Consider the following 22,129-nt stretch of genomic DNA (forward strand, 5'->3'; position numbering starts at 1 on the left):
GTCACGGAAGCTGTGATCCGGTCCGTGGCCCTGGGGCTCCATGGCAAACAAGGGGATGAATGAACAAAGAAATAAAGTTTATGAATAGTTCGTGACGCCACCCGTGGTGTTCGGCAAGTGAGGTGTTAGGCCGACGCTGCATGCAGATCCTCTGGGACTGGTGTTGGGTTGCAGCCAAGATGGTGAAGCTCCCCACAGGTGGAGCTGTAGTCCCAGGGCAGTGTAGATGTAGCAATAGAGGAGAGGCACAGGCGGTGTAGAGGCTGGTGCCCAGATGTAGTAGTGCAGGAATAAGTGGAGGACACCAGGGTATGTAGTTCCAAAGCTTTACTCACAGTCTGCAGTTCACACAGATGCCTGCCTCCGTGCTGTGTCCTCCGGGTCCTGGGCTCAGTCAACCTCCAGGCAAGATAGGATGCTCCCTTCCAACACTCCGCCAACATGTACCTTTCTGAACGTCTCCTCTATAGCGCCTTTAAGTGTGAAGATCTCCTAGTACTGAGTTACACTGGAGTTCCTCCTTTAAGATGTTCCCAAGAACTCTACTTGTACGGTAGACAGCTGTAGCCTGCTTCGGGGACTCCTTACTCCTGAGTCCCGGCTCACTATCAATGTTGCTGTTGTGCCCCAAGTCTTAGATGGGAGTAGTGCATTTACAGACCACTACTCCACCGGTGTCTGCTGCAGAACCATTAGTGTCCATACAACCTCGGGGACCGGGCCCCGGCCTTGCGCTTAGAACTTCTAGGCAGGGTTCTTCCTCTAACCCACGTCCTCTATGTTCCCTTTTACTCCTACGTTCCGTACTTGTCTTTCTTTCTTATGGAAGCTCAGGCTTCAGTTCAATGTCTGTCTCCTTCTTTCCTTTCCCGTGCCAGCAGACCCAGGTCACTGAGATCTGCTGCAGCACCTCCTTCCTCCATCCCTCTCCTAGGGATCTTCTCTTCTCACTCCTCTCTGAGTGACTCTCCGACTAACCTCAAATCCTACACCTTCCCGCTCTTTTATGTATTCTAAACGCCACCCACCTCCCAGCACGTTTCGTGTTTCCAAGCAGGGAACCACCAAAGGTGCTCTGCTACTCTCCAAGCAAGGAGCCGCAATGTGGCTTTGCTACACTCCTTTGTGGTGAGGGGTGCAGGTGTTGGAGCGTAGTTAGGAGTTTGCACCTTACCTGGATGGTGGGGCACCACACTTCAGGAGGAGGTGCAGTACCTCTGTGGCGACTGAAGCCTCAGGGCCGCCACATACTACTTCACCACCATATGTTTATTTATTTTACTCACTTATATATCGCCATTAAATTCTACAGCAATTTACAGACATCATCATCACTGTCCCCATTGGGGCTCCCAATCTAGATTCCCTATCTGTATGTCTTTGGAGTGTGGGAGGAAACCGGAGTACCCGGAGGAATCCCACAGGGAGAACATATAGACTTCATGCAGATGTTGTCCTTGGTGGGATTTGAACCTAGGACCCCAGAGCTTCAAAACAACAAGGCTAACCACTGAGCCACCATGTTCTAAGCATTAGCGCACCATGTGCATATCCATTCACACAAGGGATCATAAACCTGGAAAAACCCGATACGGAAAATCAAAAGATATAAACTCCTTTCAGTTATTGTCCATGGTGGGATTCTATCACAGGACCCTAGAACTACAAGATAACAGTGGTGCTTATGGATCCCCTCTGGTGAAAATTTACTTCAGTGTTCCAGCCCTTCCCTCCATAGTGTGAATGTCTGCCAGTAGTCAGCATCATCAGTGGTCTCCAGGTTCATTGAAGCTACGGGTTTATTTCTGGCCAAGCTACTCTCCCTGTCGCCTGCAGGATGCCCCTTCATTGCTCTTCATACTATATATGAATTGTGAAAGACTAGAATATCTGTAAAGTCTCAGATCTGATATTTTTCACACTGGATAGTTCTTTCGCCTCTTTGGACTTAGTCTGATGCCATCAGCCAGATGAGAAATGAATTTATACATGTGGTCAATCCTTGTCAATCACAGTGGTTGGCCAAAGGGAAAACTCTGCAGAAGGTAATCCAGTGCACAGGCTCCTGATACTCAGCTTCATCGGCTCTCCCTAGCTGAACTTATATAAAATCTTTCATTTCACATATTGGATCCATGTGGAATTTATATGAAAATATGTGATATATTCCTGGAGCGACGTGCAGAATAACATACAAACCCTCCTAAACTAATGTGATGATATCGCAAGCATTCATAGCTGTAAACATCCAGTGTCTTTTATGATGAATCATTTTGGACATAAAATTGAAATATCAAAATTAATAATGTTAATATGGAAGCCACACAGGGGTCAGAGGTTACGGCAGCACCCCGGCTTTGTGGTTGACCTTCATTTCATATGACTATAAGGACACCTCCAATTGAATTTAGCATCCAGACCCAGGAGCTTTGTGCTGTGTCTGAGATTGATGTGTAGGGGAAATACATGTTCTATTTTTTGTGGATGTGAGAATTTAATTTTTTTTCCACAAATCACGCATCTTATGTATCAATTTAATATTTATAAAGTTTGATTAATGAAGAGTCTTGAGAATGTTCATTAGGGCCTCTGAAGACCCTGATATTGGGGCTGCCCTGTGCAAAAATTTGGCACAACTGGTAGTTTCTCGACTTTTGTCGTTTTTGCTCCATTCTTATAGAATCATAGAATCGTAGAGTTGGAAGGGACCTCCTAGGCCATCTGGTCCAACCCCCTGCTCAAAGCAGGATTCGCTAAATCATCCCAGTCATTGATCACTCTGACAAAAAGTTTTTTCTAATATCTAATCTGTGTCTCCTCCCATTCAGTTTCATCCCATTGCTTCTAGTCTTTCCTTGTTCAAATGAGAATAAAGATGATCCTTCTGCAATGTGACAGCCCTTGAGATATTTGTAGACAGCTATTAAGTCTCCTCTCAGACTTCTCTTTTGCAAGCTAAGCATTCCCAAATCCTGCAACCTTTCCTCATAAGACAGGGTTTGCATACCGGTCACCATTCTGGTCACTCTTTTCTGAACTTGCTCCAGTTTGTTGATGTCTTTTTTAAAATGTGGCGCCCAAAACTGGACACAGTATTCCAGATGAGGTCTGACCAAAGAGGAGTAGAGGGCAATAATGACTTCACGTGATCTAGACTGTATGCTTCTGTTAATACATCCTAGAATTGCATTTGCCTTTTTTGCTGCTGCATCACACTGTTGACTCATATTCAGTCTGTGATCTATTAGTATACCCAAGTCTTTTTCACATGTGCTGCTGCTTAGCCCTATTCCTCCCATTCTGTATATGCTTTTTTCATTTTTATTGCCCAGATGTTGTACTTTGCATTTTTCCCTGTTAAAAACCATTCTGTTAGTTGCTGCCCACTGCTCCAGTTTATGTATATCTTTTTGAATCTTCTCTTGCTCTTCTCTAGTATTAGCTATCCCTCCTAGCTTTGTGTCATCAGCAAATTTAATCAGTTTACCCTCAATTCCTTCATCTAAATCGTTGATAAAGATGTTGAACAATACAGGGCCCAGGATAGAGCCCTGTGGTACCCCACTTGAGACATTCTTTTAACTGGATGTGCAGCCATTTACGACCACTCTTTGGGTCTTGGTCAGCTCCACCATTTTTTACAACAGAGGGCAATTCTTTATGGGAGGTGGCATAGCTGATCATGTCTGGCAAGCTATGACAGAAATATACTCCAGTCCTTGCAGTGTATTGACACATGACAGCTGAAGCATGCACCAATTTCATTAGATGCCTCTTGATGAATTTGTCTCATTCTACTCCAGCGCTCCCTTTATTAAGAATGACATACAAAATATAAGTGTTCATTATATTGTGTACATACAGAAATACTGTCAGGATTCTGAATCTTTTCATTAACTGTTTCCGCTAGTATTGTCTGTTCATCCTGAACCTCCAGGTTCATCACTAGGGTGACGTATGTATTCCCGACTCCCAATTCTGAAATAATAACACAAATACTGCATGATGACAGAATCAGTATGTCACAGCAGTATATTAGCTCAGTATGTAACCGCATCACATATAAATAACATTATAACCACAAACTAAGTTCAAAGTGGCGTGGAAACGCCAAAAGTTATAACATTTTTGCGCAGCTCCTTGTATAGTACAAATGTTACAACTCTTCATAGCATTAATGCCAGACATCAAAGCTTTGATTATTAGGCCAATTTTATTCTTAAACAGAAGTTGAATTTTTTTCATATATTTAAAGGGAACCTGTCACCAGGTTTCTGCTTCCCCATATGAGAGCCACCTGATGTAGGGACAGAGACCCTGATTCCAGTGATGTACCATTTACTGGTCTGCTTGATTCATTTTGATGAAATCCCTGTTTTATCTGCTGCAGATCCAGCAGTTCTCTGAACACTAAGCCCTGTATAACCCCGCCCACACCACTGATTAGCAGCTTTGCAATGTACATAGGAAGAAAGCTGCCAATCAGTGGTGGGGGTGGGTTTGCACAGGGCAGAAGGCACTAGACAACTAGTCCTCTAATGATAATCTGCTGATAAAACACTTATTTTTTGAAATTGCAAAAAACAAACCCAGTAAGTGACACATCACTGGAATCAGGGTTTTTGCCCATACATCATGTTGCTTTCAGATTATATGACAACACCTGCTGACAGATTGCCTTTAAGTCATTTTCTTAAATGGCACCAATAGCATAATTCATTTTACTCAAACCATGGCTAGCATTTATCACATTACAAACCTGCATGTTTTTCTGTGTAATGCTGCTGTGTTCCATTGAAAAATATAGTTGAAAGTGCAGCCAGGGACAAGGTCACTAGTTCAACAAGTGCAAAAGTTGCAAAAGTATTCACCCCTTTGCTTCTTACCTATTTTGTGATAAATTACAACCGGTGTTTAAATATTTTTGTAATCCAATTTGTGTGTGATGTATCAGCACTAAATAGGCTAAGTTGGTGAAGTGAAGTAAGAAAAATATAGACATAAATTAAATTTATAGGCTCAAATAACTAAAAATTGTCATGTACATAAGTATTCACCCTAAAAATTTCTGGTGCAGGCAATTACCTTCATAAGGCCGGGTTCACATTGCGTTATGGCAGTCCGTCTAACAGATTGCGCTACAACGTGGCATTAACGCAATGTAATGCATCCGTTAACGCTACCATAGACTGACATAATGGGCTGCATCGCTAACGCATGTCCTAATCAGCATGCGTTAGCGATGTGCCGTCAAGCTGTGACGGACCCTCGCACGCGGTCTGCAGCGTGAACGCATAACGCGATCCAAAAAAAGCAGTTGCTTTAGCGCAGTCCGTTTAACGCATACGTTGAACGGACTGCCCTAATGCAATCTGAACCTGGCCTAAGTCACATGCTTAGTGAAAGGAAGTTCACTTGTGCAATCTAAGTGTCACACTGTCAGTGTATACAGTACACACCTTTTATGAAAGTCCTCAGAGGCTGCAATACAATGAAGACCAAGGAGATCTCCAAACAAGTCAGGGACAGAGTTGTTGAGAAGTACAAGTCAGGGTTGGGTTATTAAAAATATCCCAATCTGATAATCCTCCAGAGCACCATCAAATCCATTATCACCAAATGGAAAGAACATGACACCACAACACACCTGCTAAGAGAAGGCTGCCCACCAAAACTATCAACCTGGGCAAGGATGGCAGTAATCAGAGAGGCAGTAAAGAGACCAAAGGTAACCCTGAAGGAGCTGCAGAGTTCCCAAGCAAAGACTGGGCTATCTGTCCACTGTACTACAATAAGCCGTACACTTCATAGATGTGGCCTTTATGGAAGAATGGGCAGAAAAAAAAGTCTTTACTTGTATAGGAGACCCCCAAGTGTATGGAAGAAGCTGCTGTGGTCAAATGAGAGAAAAATTGAACTTTTTGGCCACCAAAGTAAATGCTATGTCTGGAGCCAAACCAACACAACTCATCACCCCAAGAACACCATCTTCGCAGTGAAACATGGTGGCGGCAGCATCATGCTGTGGGAATGTTTCAGCAACAGGTACAGGGAAAATGGGCCAAATTGAAGGAAAGATGGATGGTGCAGAATACAGGAATATCCTTGAACAAAACCTGTTTCAGTCTGTCAGTAATTTAAGACTGGGACAGAGGTTCACCTTTCAACAAGACAATGAGCCAAAGCATACTGCTAAAGCAACACTAGAGTGGTTTAAGAGGAAACGTGTAAATGTTTTGGAGTGACCTAGTAAATGCTCAGACCTTAATCCAACTGAGAATCTGTGGTCAGACTTCAAGATTGCTGTTCATCAGGGGGAAACTAACTCGAAGGAGCTGGAAAAGTTTTGCCTTGATGAATGCCCAAAAATCCCAGTGGCAAGATGCGCATAGAGACTTATCCAAAGAGACTTGTAGCTGTAATTGTAGCAAAAGGAGGTACTGACTTTAGGGGGGTGAATAGTTATGTACACGAAAGTTCTCAGTTATTTTGTCCTATTTGTTGTTTGCTTCATAATAAAAAGAAAACCAAATGTTCACAGTTGTAGACATGTTTTTTTACATGAACTAATAAAAATCCTAAAAAAATCAGTGAAATTCCAGGTTGGGAGGTAGCAAAACATGAAAAATGCTAAGGGTGGTTAATACTTTTGCAAGCAACTGTAGGTCCGCCACTGCTTCTCCCCACTGCTTAGCTAGGTTGATATGTGTGTATATGGAGAGACCTAAGGAGAATATGTCATCCTGGCTGAGCGGATGGGGAGAAGCTGCCGAGGACCCACCTGTTGGACTGGTCATCTCGTCTCCAGTCGCGCTTTCCACAATTTTTTTCTTTGTACGCCACAATATTTCAGACTAAGGCATGCAATTTGGTAATGCAGATTTATGACTCCTCTGGTTTGGGAAGACTGAATCATGTGACAGATTTCCATTAAGCCACCTTAACTTGCTCTAAAATGTTTGTATTAATTATTGCAATACTAATAATGGCAATCTGTTTTAATCTACTCTCAGCATCATCATGACCACATCATCTACACTCCTGGCACTACTGTTGATGCCGCTCTGCCTGTGGATTTACAGTCGCCCATGGATTAACACTCCACTTGTGCAGTTTTTACCTCTCGGTGCTGTCACCCTCACCCTCTGTAGTACCCTACTGCCTATTGGTCTGGGGGTGTTTGTACGTTACCGCTACAGCAGGATTGCAGATATTCTACTTAAGGTAAGTAGATGGCGATTTGTTTTAAGGTAGTAACATAAGCTATGGGGCGGCATTGCTGTCACTCACCCTGCTTCTATCACCGTCCCCTGATGATGATTCATTCAGTAAGTGAGGTGATGGGCATAGAAGTGTGGTCGGAAGATGTGGAGTGATGATGTGGCAGTATAATCGAAGCTGAGTTCACTTCTCCATCACCACTTTATTTCAGGGTGGAAAGAGAGGAGTGGGAGTGACAACAGCCCCCGATGACGATCACTTTCAGAATCCCCAGTGCATGCTGGGAGACTTAAACAAATTAACATCGGAATTAAGAAAAACAAAGACAGAGTAGAAGTAAATTAGAAAAGTGGGTAGATTATTAAATTAAAGAGAACCTGTCATGAGGATAATGCATGCTAAACTAAAAGTATGGGCATAAAATATCTTCATACACTTAAAAATTGCAGTGGGCTTCAGGAAAATGGTGTTGGTGTCTGCTGGATCCATTTTTATTTAATTGAAGTTTTTGGAAAACGGATCCGTTAATTAGCCATCCATTTTTCTTTAATTTGTAAAGATCCATTTTTTGCCTCCAGGATCCTGTAAGCAAAAAACAGATCCGTTACAAATGATAAAAAAAAAAAAGAAGTGGATGGCTAATTAATGGATCCATTTTCCATAAACTTCAATAAAAAAAAACGGATGCAGTAAAGATCAGTTATTTAAAAACTGATAAAAAAGTTGTGTTTGTACAACTTTTTTGCCAACGGATTGCTGCTGGATCCATTCTGACTGATCACGACTGGACACGTGAACATAACCTAACTCTTCATAATATAAGAGGGAGAGATGGGATGGGGAGGGAGGTGAGCAGCTTACTGCTATATAGAAATAAGTGGACTATAGAGAGCTGACTGGGATGTTAAGGCTTAATCCCCCTCCTGTAATGAAACTAATGCACGCTAGGCCGGGCACTAGAGGTCGATCTCCATGGAAATGAGCTGTACACTATGAAAGATAAAAAGCTCTCATTGCAGGTGAAGGACAGCACGCAGAAAAAGCAAGTCAATTACAGACTTGCTTATTTTAATGCTGTCCTATTAAAGCAATTTAAGAACTTTCCTTTAAGAGATGTTTCCGTTAAAAGACTTAGGAGATTGAGATTGTGTAGCAAACTAAAGCTGGCCATACACATCAGATAACTGTCATTCGGGTGACAGCCATCTCTCCCAACTCCCCACACACGGGAGAACTCAATTCAGCCGAGCTTTCTTGTATTCTTCATGGGGAGAGCCACTGCCAGATTCACATTGTTCACCTACAGGTTAAAGGGATCGAGCGATTGAATTCCAACTGCCCAATCCCTATCTCCTCCAACATAACAATTCAGTGTAGGGTAAGGAGACCTATTAGATTGACAGCCTGTCCTGCCGATTCAACCAACTTTTGTCTGTATGTGAGGGCGTTAAGGCCTTCTTTATTAGCTACATTGTCTAGTCATGTATTGCATTGTTGCATACAGACTCCATTCATCTCCATTTATAGCTGACTGGGATAATGTATTTTTGGTAAGTGCAGCCGCAGCCATATCCCTCGCTTGTCAGTAAGAGGCACTCCCTGATTTATAGATAGCAGACATAAAACAGGCACGTCTATGAGTAATGGAGCTCCCAGCCCATTATATGGCGATATGTGATATGTCCATCCTCTCTTAAGGCTCATTCACACGTCAGTATTTGGTCAGTATTTTGCATCAGTGTTTGTATGCCAAAGCCAGGAATGGAACTTACCAAGAAAAAAATATAATTGAAAGACTGATGTCTATTCTGTGTTTTGGAGACACTCCTGGTTTTGGCATACAAATACTGATGAAAGACTGATCAAAAATACTGATGTGTGAATGAGGCCTTACTGGGAGCATCGACACTCTCCGTGTCACAGCCAATAACATATAACCCACCAGTCATATAATCAATGATTAGCATCATTGCAGAATTCTCCTTGTTTTTCTCTACTGAAATGATAATTGCATAGAATTTACATGGCACCATCTAGTGTAAGACTCTGATTTATCATTCTTTTGGCACCTTTTTTAAAGATGGATTTTAGGCATTTTTATGTTGTGTTAAATTCATGTTGAGTTTTGTGCCATTTTTATGCTAGTTTTTTTCAATCCTCAAAATTTTGGTGTGTTTGCTTAGAAATTGTGGTTTTAATTATCCAGATGTTTTTTGCTAATTCATAATTTGTAACTTTCCATAATGTCACAAAATGTTTGAACAATGGTATTACAGCACCCTAAACAAATTCTGCTTACAATTTTTTTTTTTTGCTTTCAAAGGTCAAGACTTACATGTAACATTTTAAAGCTTATTTCAACAATTTACTATAAAAAAAATGCAAATAAGCTTGTTTTTGCATCAAATTCATAAATTTCATCAGCGAAAAAAGAAAGACAAGACGGGAAAATTCTTTATTAAAAAGTGGTATGCTAATGTAAACCATGCTTTAGGAAACAGCAGCACTTTTTCCATAAGGCCATTCCCCTTCCAGACAAAATCTAGAAAGTGTGTAAAAGACTTAATAAACATGGTGCAAGTCCTGGAAAACTGGTTTTTGATAGACAGAATTCTGGAGCTTTTATCTGAATTATTCTCCCCCAATATGGAAGTTTGTTGAATGATTGGAGTAATCCTTCTCCGCCCTTGGTGAGGAACATTTGGTTAGAGGGTACATTTTGTTATTCACCTGTGCTCTTGCCATCTATCTCAGCCTTTTTCTCCTTTGTTTTCTCTATCGACTGGCTTTCTTTTTCATTTTAAAGGGAATGTATCACACGAGCATTTCAGAGATTTTCTTTACAGAAACCACATGGACATAAGAAAGCTTAGTATAACCTAGAATTAAAGGAAAGAATAGATATTCTGCAATGGGTAAGTAAATAGTAGTCACTTATGTAAAAAGTACATAGGGTACTTAACTATCATCTTTTTTATAAAACAAGCATAAAAGCCACTGCACCGCGGCAAGGTGCCACCAATCAGAATGGTTCCAATCTCTGGTAACTCAACTTTCTATATGCCAGCAATCCATAAAATAGACCAGGGCAGAGCAGATCCTGGGTTTGATAGTTTTACCCCTGCCTGTGAAATGCTAAATAGATAAGGCGCACAGGCCAAGGAGTTGGCTGCACCCCAAATGTACTGAGTAGAAAAACCTAAAGCAAAACCAGAAACATAGGCCTCCATTGCTGTTAGTATAAGTGTAATGTGTAGGTGCACATTCACACAGCGGCCGCTAACAGACAAATATCACCTAGAATAAAAGCAATGACTAGATACCCTTCAGTAAGTAAATAGTAGTAATTAGAGTTGAGCGATACCAGCCGATACTTGAAAATATCGGATCGGAATGGATCGGTCGATCTTAAAAAAAAGTATCGGTATCGCCGATTCCGATACCGGGAACCAATGCAAGTCAATGGGGCCAAAATATCGGAATTAAAAAAAACCCTTTCTTTCCTTGTAGGTTAATTCTACATGAAGAAAAACAACTAAGAATAATGTAGAATGTATTGTGGGAGGTGGAGGAGACATTAAAGCCATAGAGGTTTAGCCCAATCAAATGGAATAGCAGGAATTAAACTTTTTTTTTAAAGATGTTAGGAGTTACAAAGATATTGACTATGTTAGCCTCATTTATATTTTGCCAGACATGTATGTCTTCTTCTTCTTTCTTCTTTCTTCTTCTTTCTTATTCTTCTTCCTTTTTTTACCTTCTTCTTCTTCTTCTTATTCCTTTTTTTACATTCTTCTTCTTCTTCTTCCTTTTTTTACATTCTTCTACTTCCTTTTTTTACATTCTTCTTCTTCCTTTTTTTACATTCTTCTTCTTATTCCTTTTTTTACATTCTTCTTCTTCTTCCTTTTTTAAATTCTTCTACTTCCTTTTTTTACATTCTTCTTCTTCTTCTTCCTTTTCTTACATTCTTCATATTCTTCTTATTCAACAATTATTATTCTACATATTCAACTTCTTCATCTTCTTCCTATTCTTCTTCATCATATTCTTGTTTGTGTTAGGCATTCCTGTAGTTGTTATCTAGAAAAGTTAGAAGTTTACACCTTCCGTTCTGCCTGTCACAAAAGATTTACAACAGGATTTGTCCGCGTTCAGTTTGGCCTGCAGCAGCAGGCCTTTTCCAGGGGCACCACGAGGAGGAACGGACTCACCCCCATACACTGCTTAGTCTTCTTCTGCTTATAAATAAGATAATATCATTTGCTCAGAGTATTAGTCTTATGCTTAATGTTCTTCTGCTTTGTTTTTTTTATGCTTCTTTGTCTTCTCTCTCTTGTTGTTCTGCATCTTGGTGGTTGTCTTCCTGTTCTTTGTCCTCTTGAACCAGCTGACGGTACTGGCACCCGGAGGGGCAGCAGAAGGAACAAGAGCCAATGGCACTACCGAGGACCAGCTGACGGTGCTGGAACCCGGTTACTAAGCAGGAGGTACCTGTGCTACAAAGCACTATCAAGGACCAGCAGACGTTGCCGGAACTCGGATACCGAGATGGAGGCACCTAGGCCAAAGGCTCTGACGAGAACCAGCTGATGGTGCTGGAACCCGGAGGGGTAGCATAAGCTGCAAGAGCAAATGGAAATAGCGAGGACCAGCTGACAGTGCTGGCACCCGGAGGGGCAGCAGAAGGAATAAGAGCCAATGGCACAACCGAGGACCAGCTGACGGTGCTGGAACCCGGTTACTAAGCAGGAGGTACCTGTGCTACAAAGCACTACCAAGGACCAGCAGACGTTGCCGGAACTCGGATACCGAGATGGAGGCACCTAGGCCAAAGGCTCTGACGAGAACCAGCTGACGGTGCTGGAACCCGGAGGGGTAGCATAAGCTGCAAGAGCAAATGGAAATAGCGAGGACCAGCTGACAGTGCTGGCACCCGGAGGGGCAGCAGAAGGAATAAGAGCCAATGGCACAACCGAGGACCAGCTGACGGTGCTGGAACCCGGTTACTAAGCAGGAGGTACCTGTGCTACAAAGCACTACCAAGGACCAGCAGACGTTGCCGGAACTCGGATACCGAGATGGAGGCACCTAGGCCAAAGGCTCTGACGAGAACCAGCTGACGGTGCTGGAACCCGGAGGGGTAGCATAAGCTGCAAGAGCAAATGGAAATAGCGAGGACCAGCTGACAGTGCTGGCACCCGGAGGGGCAGCAGAAGGAATAAGAGCCAATGGCACAACCGAGGACCAGCTGACGGTGCTGGAACCCGGTTACTAAGCAGGAGGTACCTGTGCTACAAAGCACTACCAAGGACCAGCAGACGTTGCCGGAACTCGGATACCGAGATGGAGGCACCTAGGCCAAAGGCTCTGACGAGAACCAGCTGACGGTGCTGGAACCCGGAGGGGTATCAGAAGTTACCCCTGAAAAGCAAAGTTGGCATGCCGCAAGCTGGCCGCAGTTACCGAATCACACAGTCCTACAGGGGGTGCTTGTCCTACTGGCACTATGGAACAAGCCTTTCTTACCAGAACCCGCAGTCCACATAGGAAGCACCTAAACTGCTGGCACCCTAGCCTCGGCTAACCCAACCGCAACACGACATGGCAACTTGGGGTGGCAAACTGACATTGACACTTCCCGGAAACAGCAGGCAGGGCTGGAACCAAGCTGGGCAGGAGGGAGTACCCATGCCAAAGTCAGTTATGAGCAGCAACTGGCGATGTTGGAGCCCAGGACAAGCACTTAGCAGGCTGAGGCCTGATGTGCTGTCAATTGGGAGGCAGCAGGACAGATTGCCATCAAAACAGCAGGGGAACAGCTGACGTTACTGAACCCCACAAACACAGGAGCTAGTGTTTTACTCTGTGAAGACGGCACTTCCGAGCAACAACTGGCTGTGTTGAAGCCCAGGGACAAGCACGGAGCAGGCTGAGGCTGCATTGAAGAAATTTTAAGATCGGTTGTAGACTACTAATTTGAACCAAGCTCCACTTAGGCCTGTGGCTTCACTGATTTTCGTATTTCCCCTGTCCTCCAACCCCGCCAGTTACAGCTCCGAAGTGGCGTCTGCACAATCCACACTTGTTCCTGTGTTACAGGTGTTCAGTCCGGTCAGTTAATCCCCTGATGTGTGTCCGGCAATGTCGCCTGCTCTGTCCACATTCCCATAATGAGGACAGGGGAAATACGAGAGACAGTGGAGCCACAGGCCTAATTGGAGCACGGTTAAAAATCAGTAGTGGTACGACTGTGTAGGCAGCAGGAGACTTTGCCATCCACACAGCAGGGGATCAGCTGACATTACTGAACCCCACTGAGACACGGGAGCAAGTATCTCTTTCCGTGTGGACGGCACTTCCGAACTACAACTGGCTGTGTTGAAGCCCAGGAAATAGGAGGGTGTAGGCAGAGGCCTACTGTATTTTGAATGAGGTTACAGCAGGAGAGACTGCCATCCACACAGCAGGGGATCAGCTGACGTTACTGAACCCCACTGAGACACGGGAGCAAGTATCTCTTTCCGTGTGGACGGCACTTCCGAACTACAACTGGCTGTGTTGAAGCCCAGGAAATAGGAGGGTGTAGGCAGAGGCCTACTGTATTTTGAATGAGGTGACAGCAGGAGAGACTGCCATCCACACAGCAGGGGATCAGCTGACGTTACTGAACCCCACTGAGACACGGGAGCAAGTATCTCTTTCCGTGTGGACGGCACTTCCGAACTACAACTGGCTGTGTTGAAGCCCAGGAAATAGGAGGGTGTAGGCAGAGGCCTACTGTATTTTGAATGAGGTGACAGCAGGAGAGACTGCCATCCACACAGCAGGGGATCAGCTGACATTACTGAACCCCACTGAGACACGGGAGCAAGTATCTCTTTCCGTGTGGACGGCACTTCCGAACTACAACTGGCTGTGTTGAAGCCCAGGAAATAGGAGGGTGTAGGCAGAGGCCTACTGTATTTTGAATGAGGTGACAGCAGGAGAGACTGCCATCCACACAGCAGGGGATCAGCTGACGTTACTGAACCCCACTGAGACACGGGAGCAAGTATCTCTTTCCGTGTGGACGGCACTTCCGAACTACAACTGGCTGTGTTGAAGCCCAGGAAATAGGAGGGTGTAGGCAGAGGCCTACTGTATTTTGAATGAGGTGACAGCAGGAGAGACTGCCATCCACACAGCAGGGGATCAGCTGACGTTACTGAACCCCACTGAGACACGGGAGCAAGCATCTCTTTCCGTGTGGACGGCACTTCCGAACTACAACTGGCTGTGTTGAAGCCCAGGAAATAGGAGGGTGTAGGCAGAGGCCTACTGTATTTTGAATGAGGTGACAGCAGGAGAGACTGCCATCCACACAGCAGGGGATCAGCTGACGTTACTGAACCCCACTGAGACACGGGAGCAAGTATCTCTTTCCGTGTGGACGGCACTTCCGAACTACAACTGGCTGTGTTGAAGCCCAGGAAATAGGAGGGTGTAGGCAGAGGCCTACTGTATTTTGAATGAGGTGACAGCAGGAGAGACTGCCATCCACACAGCAGGGGATCAGCTGACGTTACTGAACCCCACTGAGACACGGGAGCAAGTATCTCTTTCCGTGTGGACGGCACTTCCGAACTACAACTGGCTGTGTTGAAGCCCAGGAAATAGGAGGGTGTAGGCAGAGGCCTACTGTATTTTGAATGAGGTGACAGCAGGAGAGACTGCCATCCACACAGCAGGGGATCAGCTGACATTACTGAACCCCACTGAGACACGGGAGCAAGTATCTCTTTCCGTGTGGACGGCACTTCCGAACTACAACTGGCTGTGTTGAAGCCCAGGAAATAGGAGGGTGTAGGCAGAGGCCTACTGTATTTTGAATGAGGTGACAGCAGGAGAGACTGCCATCTCCACAGCAGGGGATCAGCTGGCAATGATGAACCCCACTAACACTTGAACGAATGTGTTTGGCTCTGTGGAGACGACACTTCTGAACACCAACTGACGCTGTTGGAGCCCAGGATTAGGCGAGGAGCAGGCTGGGGCCTACTGGATTTTGGCAGGTGAAGGCAGCAGGAGACTTGCCATCTCCACAGCAGGGGAACAGCTGGCAGTGCTGAACCCCACTAACACTCTAACGAATGTGTTTGGCTCTGTGGAGACGACACTTCTGAACACCAACTGACGCTGTTGGAGCCCAGGATTAGGCGAGGAGCAGGCTGGGGCCTACTGGATTTTGGCAGGTGAAGGCAGCAGGAGACTTGCCATCTCCACAGCAGGGGAACAGCTGGCAGTGCTGAACCCCACTAACACTCGAACGAATGTGTTTGGCTCTGTGGAGACGACACTTCTGAACACCAACTGACGCTGTTGGAGCCCAGGATTAGGCGAGGAGCAGGCTGTGGCCTACTGGATTTTGGCAGGTGAAGGCAGCAGGAGACTTGCCATCTCCACAGCAGGGGAACAGCTGGCAGTGCTGAACCCCACTAACACTCTAACGAATGTGTTTGGCTCTGTGGAGACGACACTTCTGAACACCAACTGACGCTGTTGGAGCCCAGGATTAGGCGAGGAGCAGGCTGGGGCCTACTGGATTTTGGCAGGTGAAGGCAGCAGGAGACTTGCCATCTCCACAGCAGGGGAACAGCTGGCAGTGCTGAACCGCACTAACACTCGAACGAATGTGTTTGGCTCTGTGGAGACGACACTTCTGAACACCAACTGACGCTGTTGGAGCCCAGGATTAGGCGAGGAGCAGGCTGGGGCCTACTGGATTTTGGCAGGTGAAGGCAGCAGGAGACTTGCCATCTCCACAGCAGGGGAACAGCTGGCAGTGCTGAACCCCACTAACACTCTAACGAATGTGTTTGGCTCTGTGGAGACGACACTTCTGAACACCAACTGACGCTGTTGGAACCCAGGATTAGGCGAGGAGCAGGCTGGGGCCTACTGGATTTTGGCAGGTGAAGGCAGCAGGAGACTTGCCATCTCCACAGCAGGGGAACAGCTGGCAGTGCTGAACCCCACTAACACTCTAACGAATGTGTTTGGCTCTGTGGAGACGACACTTCTGAACACCAACTGACGCTGTTGGAGCCCAGGATTAGGCGAGGAGCAGGCTGGGGCCTACTGGATTTTGGCAGGTGAAGGCAGCAGGAGACTTGCCATCTCAACAGCAGGGGAACAGCTGGCAGTGCTGAACCCCACTAACACTCTAACGAATGTGTTTGGCTCTGTGGAGACGACACTTCTGAACACCAACTGACGCTGTTGGAGCCCAGGATTAGGCGAGGAGCAGGCTGGGGCCTACTGGATTTTGGCAGGTGAAGGCAGCAGGAGACTTGCCATCTCCATAGCAGGGGAACAGCTGGCAGTGCTGAACCCCACTAACACTCTAACGAATGTGTTTGGCTCTGTGGAGACGACACTTCTGAACACCAACTGACGCTGTTGGAGCCCAGGATTAGGCGAGGAGCAGGCTGGGGCCTACTGGATTTTGGCAGGTGAAGGCAGCAGGAGACTTGCCATCTCCACAGCAGGGGAACAGCTGGCAGTGCTGAACCCCACTAACACTCGAACGAATGTGTTTGGCTCTGTGGAGACGACACTTCTGAACACCAACTGACGCTGTTGGAGCCCAGGATTAGGCGAGGAGCAGGCTGGGGCCTACTGGATTTTGGCAGGTGAAGGCAGCAGGAGACTTGCCATCTCCACAGCAGGGGAACAGCTGGCAGTGCTGAACCCCACTAACACTCTAACGAATGTGTTTGGCTCTGTGGAGACGACACTTCTGAACACCAACTGACGCTGTTGGAGCCCAGGATTAGGCGAGGAGCAGGCTGTGGCCTACTGGATTTTGGCAGGTGAAGGCAGCAGGAGACTTGCCATCTCCACAGCAGGGGAACAGCTGGCAGTGCTGAACCCCACTAACACTCTAACGAATGTGTTTGGCTCTGTGGAGACGACACTTCTGAACACCAACTGACGCTGTTGGAGCCCAGGATTACGCATGCCGCATGCAGAGGCCAATGGGCAGCGGTTTTTATGGAGGTTGTGGACTACTACTGATTCTAACCATGCTCCACTTAGGCCTCTGGCTCCACTGTCTCTACTATTTACCCTGGCCTCCAACCCCGCCAGCTACATCTCTGAAGTGGCGTCAGCACAATCTACACTTGTTCCTGTGTTACTGGTGCTCAGTCCCGTCAGTTGATCCCCTGATGTTTGTCCGGCAAGTTCGCCAGCTCTGTCCTCATTCCCACTACTGGTTATGGGAATGTGGACAGAGCAGGAGACCTTGCCGGACACACATCAGGGGATAAACTGATGGGACTGAGCCACAGGAACACAGGAACAAGTGTAGATTGTGCTGACGCCACTTCAGAGATGTAGATGGCGGGGTTGGAGGTCAGGGGAAATAGTAGAGACAGTGGAGCCAGAGACCTAAGTTGGGCACGGTTAAAAATCAGTAGTGGTTTGAATGTTGATGGAGCTGGTGACTTTGCCGTCCACACAGCAGGGGATCAGCTGGCATTACTGAACCCCACTAACACAGGAGCTAGTGTGTTTCTCTGTGCAGACGACACATCTGAGCGACAACTGGCTGTGTTGAAGCAAAGGGATTATAGTTCAGGTGGTAGAAAAATGAACACACCAGCAGACCTGGATACAGTTGCCAACCACTAATTTAGTCTGTAAGAGGAATGGCAAAGTCTTTGGAGATCCAGGCCTTGTTCATTTTCAGAAAAGTCAGCCGGTCAACATTATCGGAAGATAGTCGCGTGCGACGGTCTGTTAGTACACCACCTGCGGCACTAAAGACACGTTCCGATAATACACTGGCAGCAGGGCAAGCCAGCACCTCCAATGCATACTGGCTAAGCTCTGGCCATGTATCCAGCTTAGAGACCCAAAACTTGAAGGGGGAAGAGCCATCTGGGAGTACAGCGACAGGGCAAGACATGTAGTCTGACACCATCTGACAGAAGCGTTGCCTCCTGCTGACTCGAGGCGTCGCTGATGGTGTAGACAATTGTGGTGGACACACAAAACTTTGCCACATTTGGGCCATAGTGGTCTTGCCTTGTGCTGCGGCGCTGCCTCTGCTCCCTCTTTGTGCAGAGTTTCCTCCACTGCCTCGACGCACAGAGCTGCTTTGTAAAGCACTAGCAACAATGCTGTCGGGTGGAATGGAAAACATTATGGACTGCACCAGTGACTCTTCGTACTCCCGCATTTTACGCTCCCGGTTCAACGTTGGTATGAGCCTTTGTACGCTGTCCCGGTAGCGAGGATCTAGGAGGGTGTACACCCAATAATCAGCCGAGACGAGAATGTGGGCGATGCGGCGGTCGTTTCTCAGGCACTGCAGCATGAAATCAACCATGTGCTGCAGACTCCCAACTGCCAAAGAACCGCTGTCCCCTGTTTGAGGCGTGACCTCGGCCTGCTCTGCATCACCCCACCCTCGCTGTACATACTGAGTAGAGGTTTGTGTACCTCCCTCCTCTGGAGAGATGTCTTCCTCCTCCATCGACTCCTCCTCATCCTCCTCACAAAGTGTCCCCTGCCTAGGCCTTTGTGAGGAAACACGTAGCGCAGACTGTCCAGAAGCAGATGGCATTTGGGACTCCTCATCCTCCACCTCTTCTGAAACCTCATCCCTTAGTGCTTGCAGTGTTTGTTGAAGCAGGCAGATAAGGGGGACAGTCATGCTGACTAGTGCATCATCTGCACTCGCCATCCGCGTGGATTCATCGAAGGCACGCAAAACGAGGCAGATGTCCTTCATAGAGGCCCACTCAATGGTGCTGAAGTGTGAACGGCGCACAGTGCGACTTGTTTGCGCCTGATGCAGCTGGTACTCCATGACTGCTGCCTGCTGCTCACACAACCGCTCCAACATATGTAACGTTGAATTCCACCGGGTGGGTAGGTCACATATGATGCGATGTTCCGGAAGGCCAAATCGTCGCTGCAGAGCAGCGAGGCGCGATCTTGCCGTGCTGGAACGTCGCAAGTGAGCGCACTCTATGCGGACCTTGTGCAACAGTGCAGCAAGATCCGGATAGTCCCTCAGAAAGCTCTGCACGACCAAGTTAAGAACATGTGCCAGACATGGGATGTGTGTGAGGTTGCCTAGGCCAAGAGCTGCCACCAGATTTCGGCCATTGTCACACACTACCAAGCCCGGCTGGAGATTCGCTGGCCCAAACCACACATCGCTCTCCAGCTTGATAGCATTCCAGAGCTCCTGCGCTGTGTGGCTTCGATTCCCCAAAGAAATTAATTTGAGTACAGCCTGTTGACGTTTGGCCACGGCTGTGCTCATATCGGTCATAACAGGCTCCTGCTCTGCTGTTTCTGAGGAACTTAAGTAGGAGGAGGAGTCTATGTGTACAGACTGGAGTCCTGCAATCCGTGGCGTTGGAAGAACACGTACAGCGCCACTCTCCAGATCCGTACCCGGCTCCACAACATTGACCCAGTGGGCAGTGAGGGAAAGGTATCGTCCCTGTCCATGGTTACTGGTCCACGCATCGGTGGTCAGGTGGACCTTGCTACTAACGGCGTTTAGTAGCGCATGTTTTATTTTGCCCTCAACATGTTTCTGCAGGGCAGGGACGGCTCGCCTGCTGAAATAAAAGCGGCTGGGCACGTTGTATTGGGGGACTGCCAATGCCATTAAGTCCCGGAAGGTGTCAGTGTCCACCAGCCTGAATGACAGCATTTCAACTGCCAGAAGTTTGGCAATGCCAGCATTCAGAGACTGTGCTCGGGGATGGTTTGCCGAGTAAGGGCGCCTTTTATCCCATGCCTGTGCTACCGATGGCTGTGATGGATGGGAACGTGCTGCTATGGGTGTAATCTGACAGGGTCTCCGGACAACAGTGGCAGAGGTTCTTCCTTGGCGATCCTGTGAGGAATTCGAACCAGCAGTGTGTGAGCTGGAGGAAGAGGGCCCAACACGAACTGAAGAGGTGGTAGGTGGTGCTGTACGTTGGCCTACGTCTTCAGGGTGTCTCTGCAACTCCAACTCGTGCTTGGTGCGCACATGTTTCCACATATTTGTGGTATTGAGGTTGCTGACATTTCTCCCTCTTTTGACTCTCTGATGACACAGCTTGCATTTGACAAAGCAAATGTCATCTGCAACTGTGTCAAAAAAGGACCACGCACTGCAACTCTTGTGAGCGCCCGGTTTGCCTTTGGAAGGAGGAATGCTCCTAACGGGTGCCGAAGTGGAGGGTACAGGCAACCAAGTCTTCCCCCTCCCTCTGCCTCCTGTTTTGGCCGGTAGGGGAATCTCTTCCTCCGAGCTGCTCCCACCACCTTCCTGTTGCTCACGCCATGATGGGTCAAGGACCTCATCATCTTCCCTCCCCTCTTCAAACAGCTGCTTCTCCGGGGTTGTCTCGCCAGCACAGTACGCACCAGAAAGTGGCAACTGAGTCTCGTCATCATCTGATGCGTACTGAGGTGTGCTGACCATAGGCACTGGCCCACTCGCCTCTTCAGATTCAGAGGGACAAAGAAGTTGCGCATCACTGCATACTCCCTCTTCTTCACATTCAGGAATGCTGCTTGGCTGGCCCCCTCTTTCCAAGCCAACAGATTCCGAGAACAGAAGTAGAGACTGTGATGGCTCCTGTCCATGTCTCTCTGACTGCCTGGGCACTTTGGCAGGTGGTGAAGAGACAGATGGTTGCTCTTCGGTGCTCTGACCCTGAGAGGATGCGGAAGTAATTGAAGTCGATGCGTTAGCTGCCATCCATCCGACAACGGCTTCAATTTGTTCCTCCCGCAGCAGTGGGGTACGTTGAGGTCCTACAAAGCTGCGCATAAAGGACTGTTGCCTGCTAAAACTGGGGGATGCTGATCCACTGGTGCCCGCAGCAGGCCCAGAATCCCCACGTCCTCTACCTGTAGAATCCCCACGTCCTCTCCCTGCAGAATCCCCACGTCCTCTCCCTGCTGAAACTCCACGCCCACGCCAACGCGCCTTACTCCCTGCCTTCTTCATCTTGCAAGACTGCTTAAGATAGGCAAAAAAGTACAAAGGGGGGCCTTAGTGTGCTTATTCCTGAACAGCTGGTTACAGGTACAAGAAACACTAATTTTATGAAGTGTGTGTGTGTGGACTAGACTTTAATAGGAGCTGATGTGGCCTACACAAGTTCCAAATGTAGTGTTTGGTGAACTTTTTTTGTGGTTTCTTTGTTGGAAACAAACTCAAAGTATGTGAACAAAGAATTGAAACTGATAGTATCACCAACTTTTTGGAGCTATTACAATGCAGGCAGGTAACCTACAATGCAAAAGATGAGGCTCCAAAAAAATTGGGTAATACTAATCTGGCTGCGCCGGCAGGGCACAAGCCAGAAAAAAAGGCTCCTCTATCTACTCCTATATAGTGTTTGCAACCAACCAATGTTGATGGATACGGATGGATGCACACTAATAGGAGAAGAAAAAATGAGCTGCACTCAAAGACAAATATGTGTGAGGCAGTGACGCACGTTGAGCGTCCTACAACCAGACGTAGCTGCAGGACACTCTACTCAGCGTGAGCTGCACTCACACACAGTCAGAGGCCTCTCAGACAGCCGTCAACAGTGCAGCTAAGTGGGCACTGGCACTGACAGGCTGCAGAAAGGCTCCGCTGTGTACTCCTATATAGTGTTTGCAACCACCGTAGATGGAGACGGATGGATGCACACTAATAGAAGAAAAAATGAGCTGCACTCAAATAAAAATATGTGTGAGGCACTGACGCACGCTGAGCGTCCTACAGCCAGACGTAGCTGCAGGACACACTACTCAGCGTGAGCTGCACTCACACACAGTCAGAGACCTCTCAGACAGCCGTGAACAGTGCAGCAAAGTGGACACTAGCACTGAAAGGCTGCAGAAAGGC

The 22,129-nt window shown here is 47.0% G+C and overlaps 1 protein-coding gene across 1 annotated transcript in view; it reads left to right on the forward strand.

The window, feature by feature from the left end:
* SLC10A4 (solute carrier family 10 member 4) overlaps nucleotides 1-22,129 on the forward strand; it is a 40,608-nt gene that overhangs the window by 13,238 nt on the left and 5,241 nt on the right. Inside the window, exon 2 of the mRNA XM_073583485.1 lies at nucleotides 7,014-7,224. Within this exon, the coding sequence (XP_073439586.1) occupies nucleotides 7,014-7,224 (211 nt within the window). The remainder of the gene's footprint in view (nucleotides 1-7,013; nucleotides 7,225-22,129) is intronic.

This window comes from Dendrobates tinctorius, unplaced genomic scaffold (genome assembly GCF_039654945.1).
Source record: "Dendrobates tinctorius isolate UK_male_01 unplaced genomic scaffold, ASM3965494v1 ptg000079l, whole genome shotgun sequence".
Lineage (NCBI taxonomy): Eukaryota > Metazoa > Chordata > Amphibia > Anura > Dendrobatidae > Dendrobates > Dendrobates tinctorius.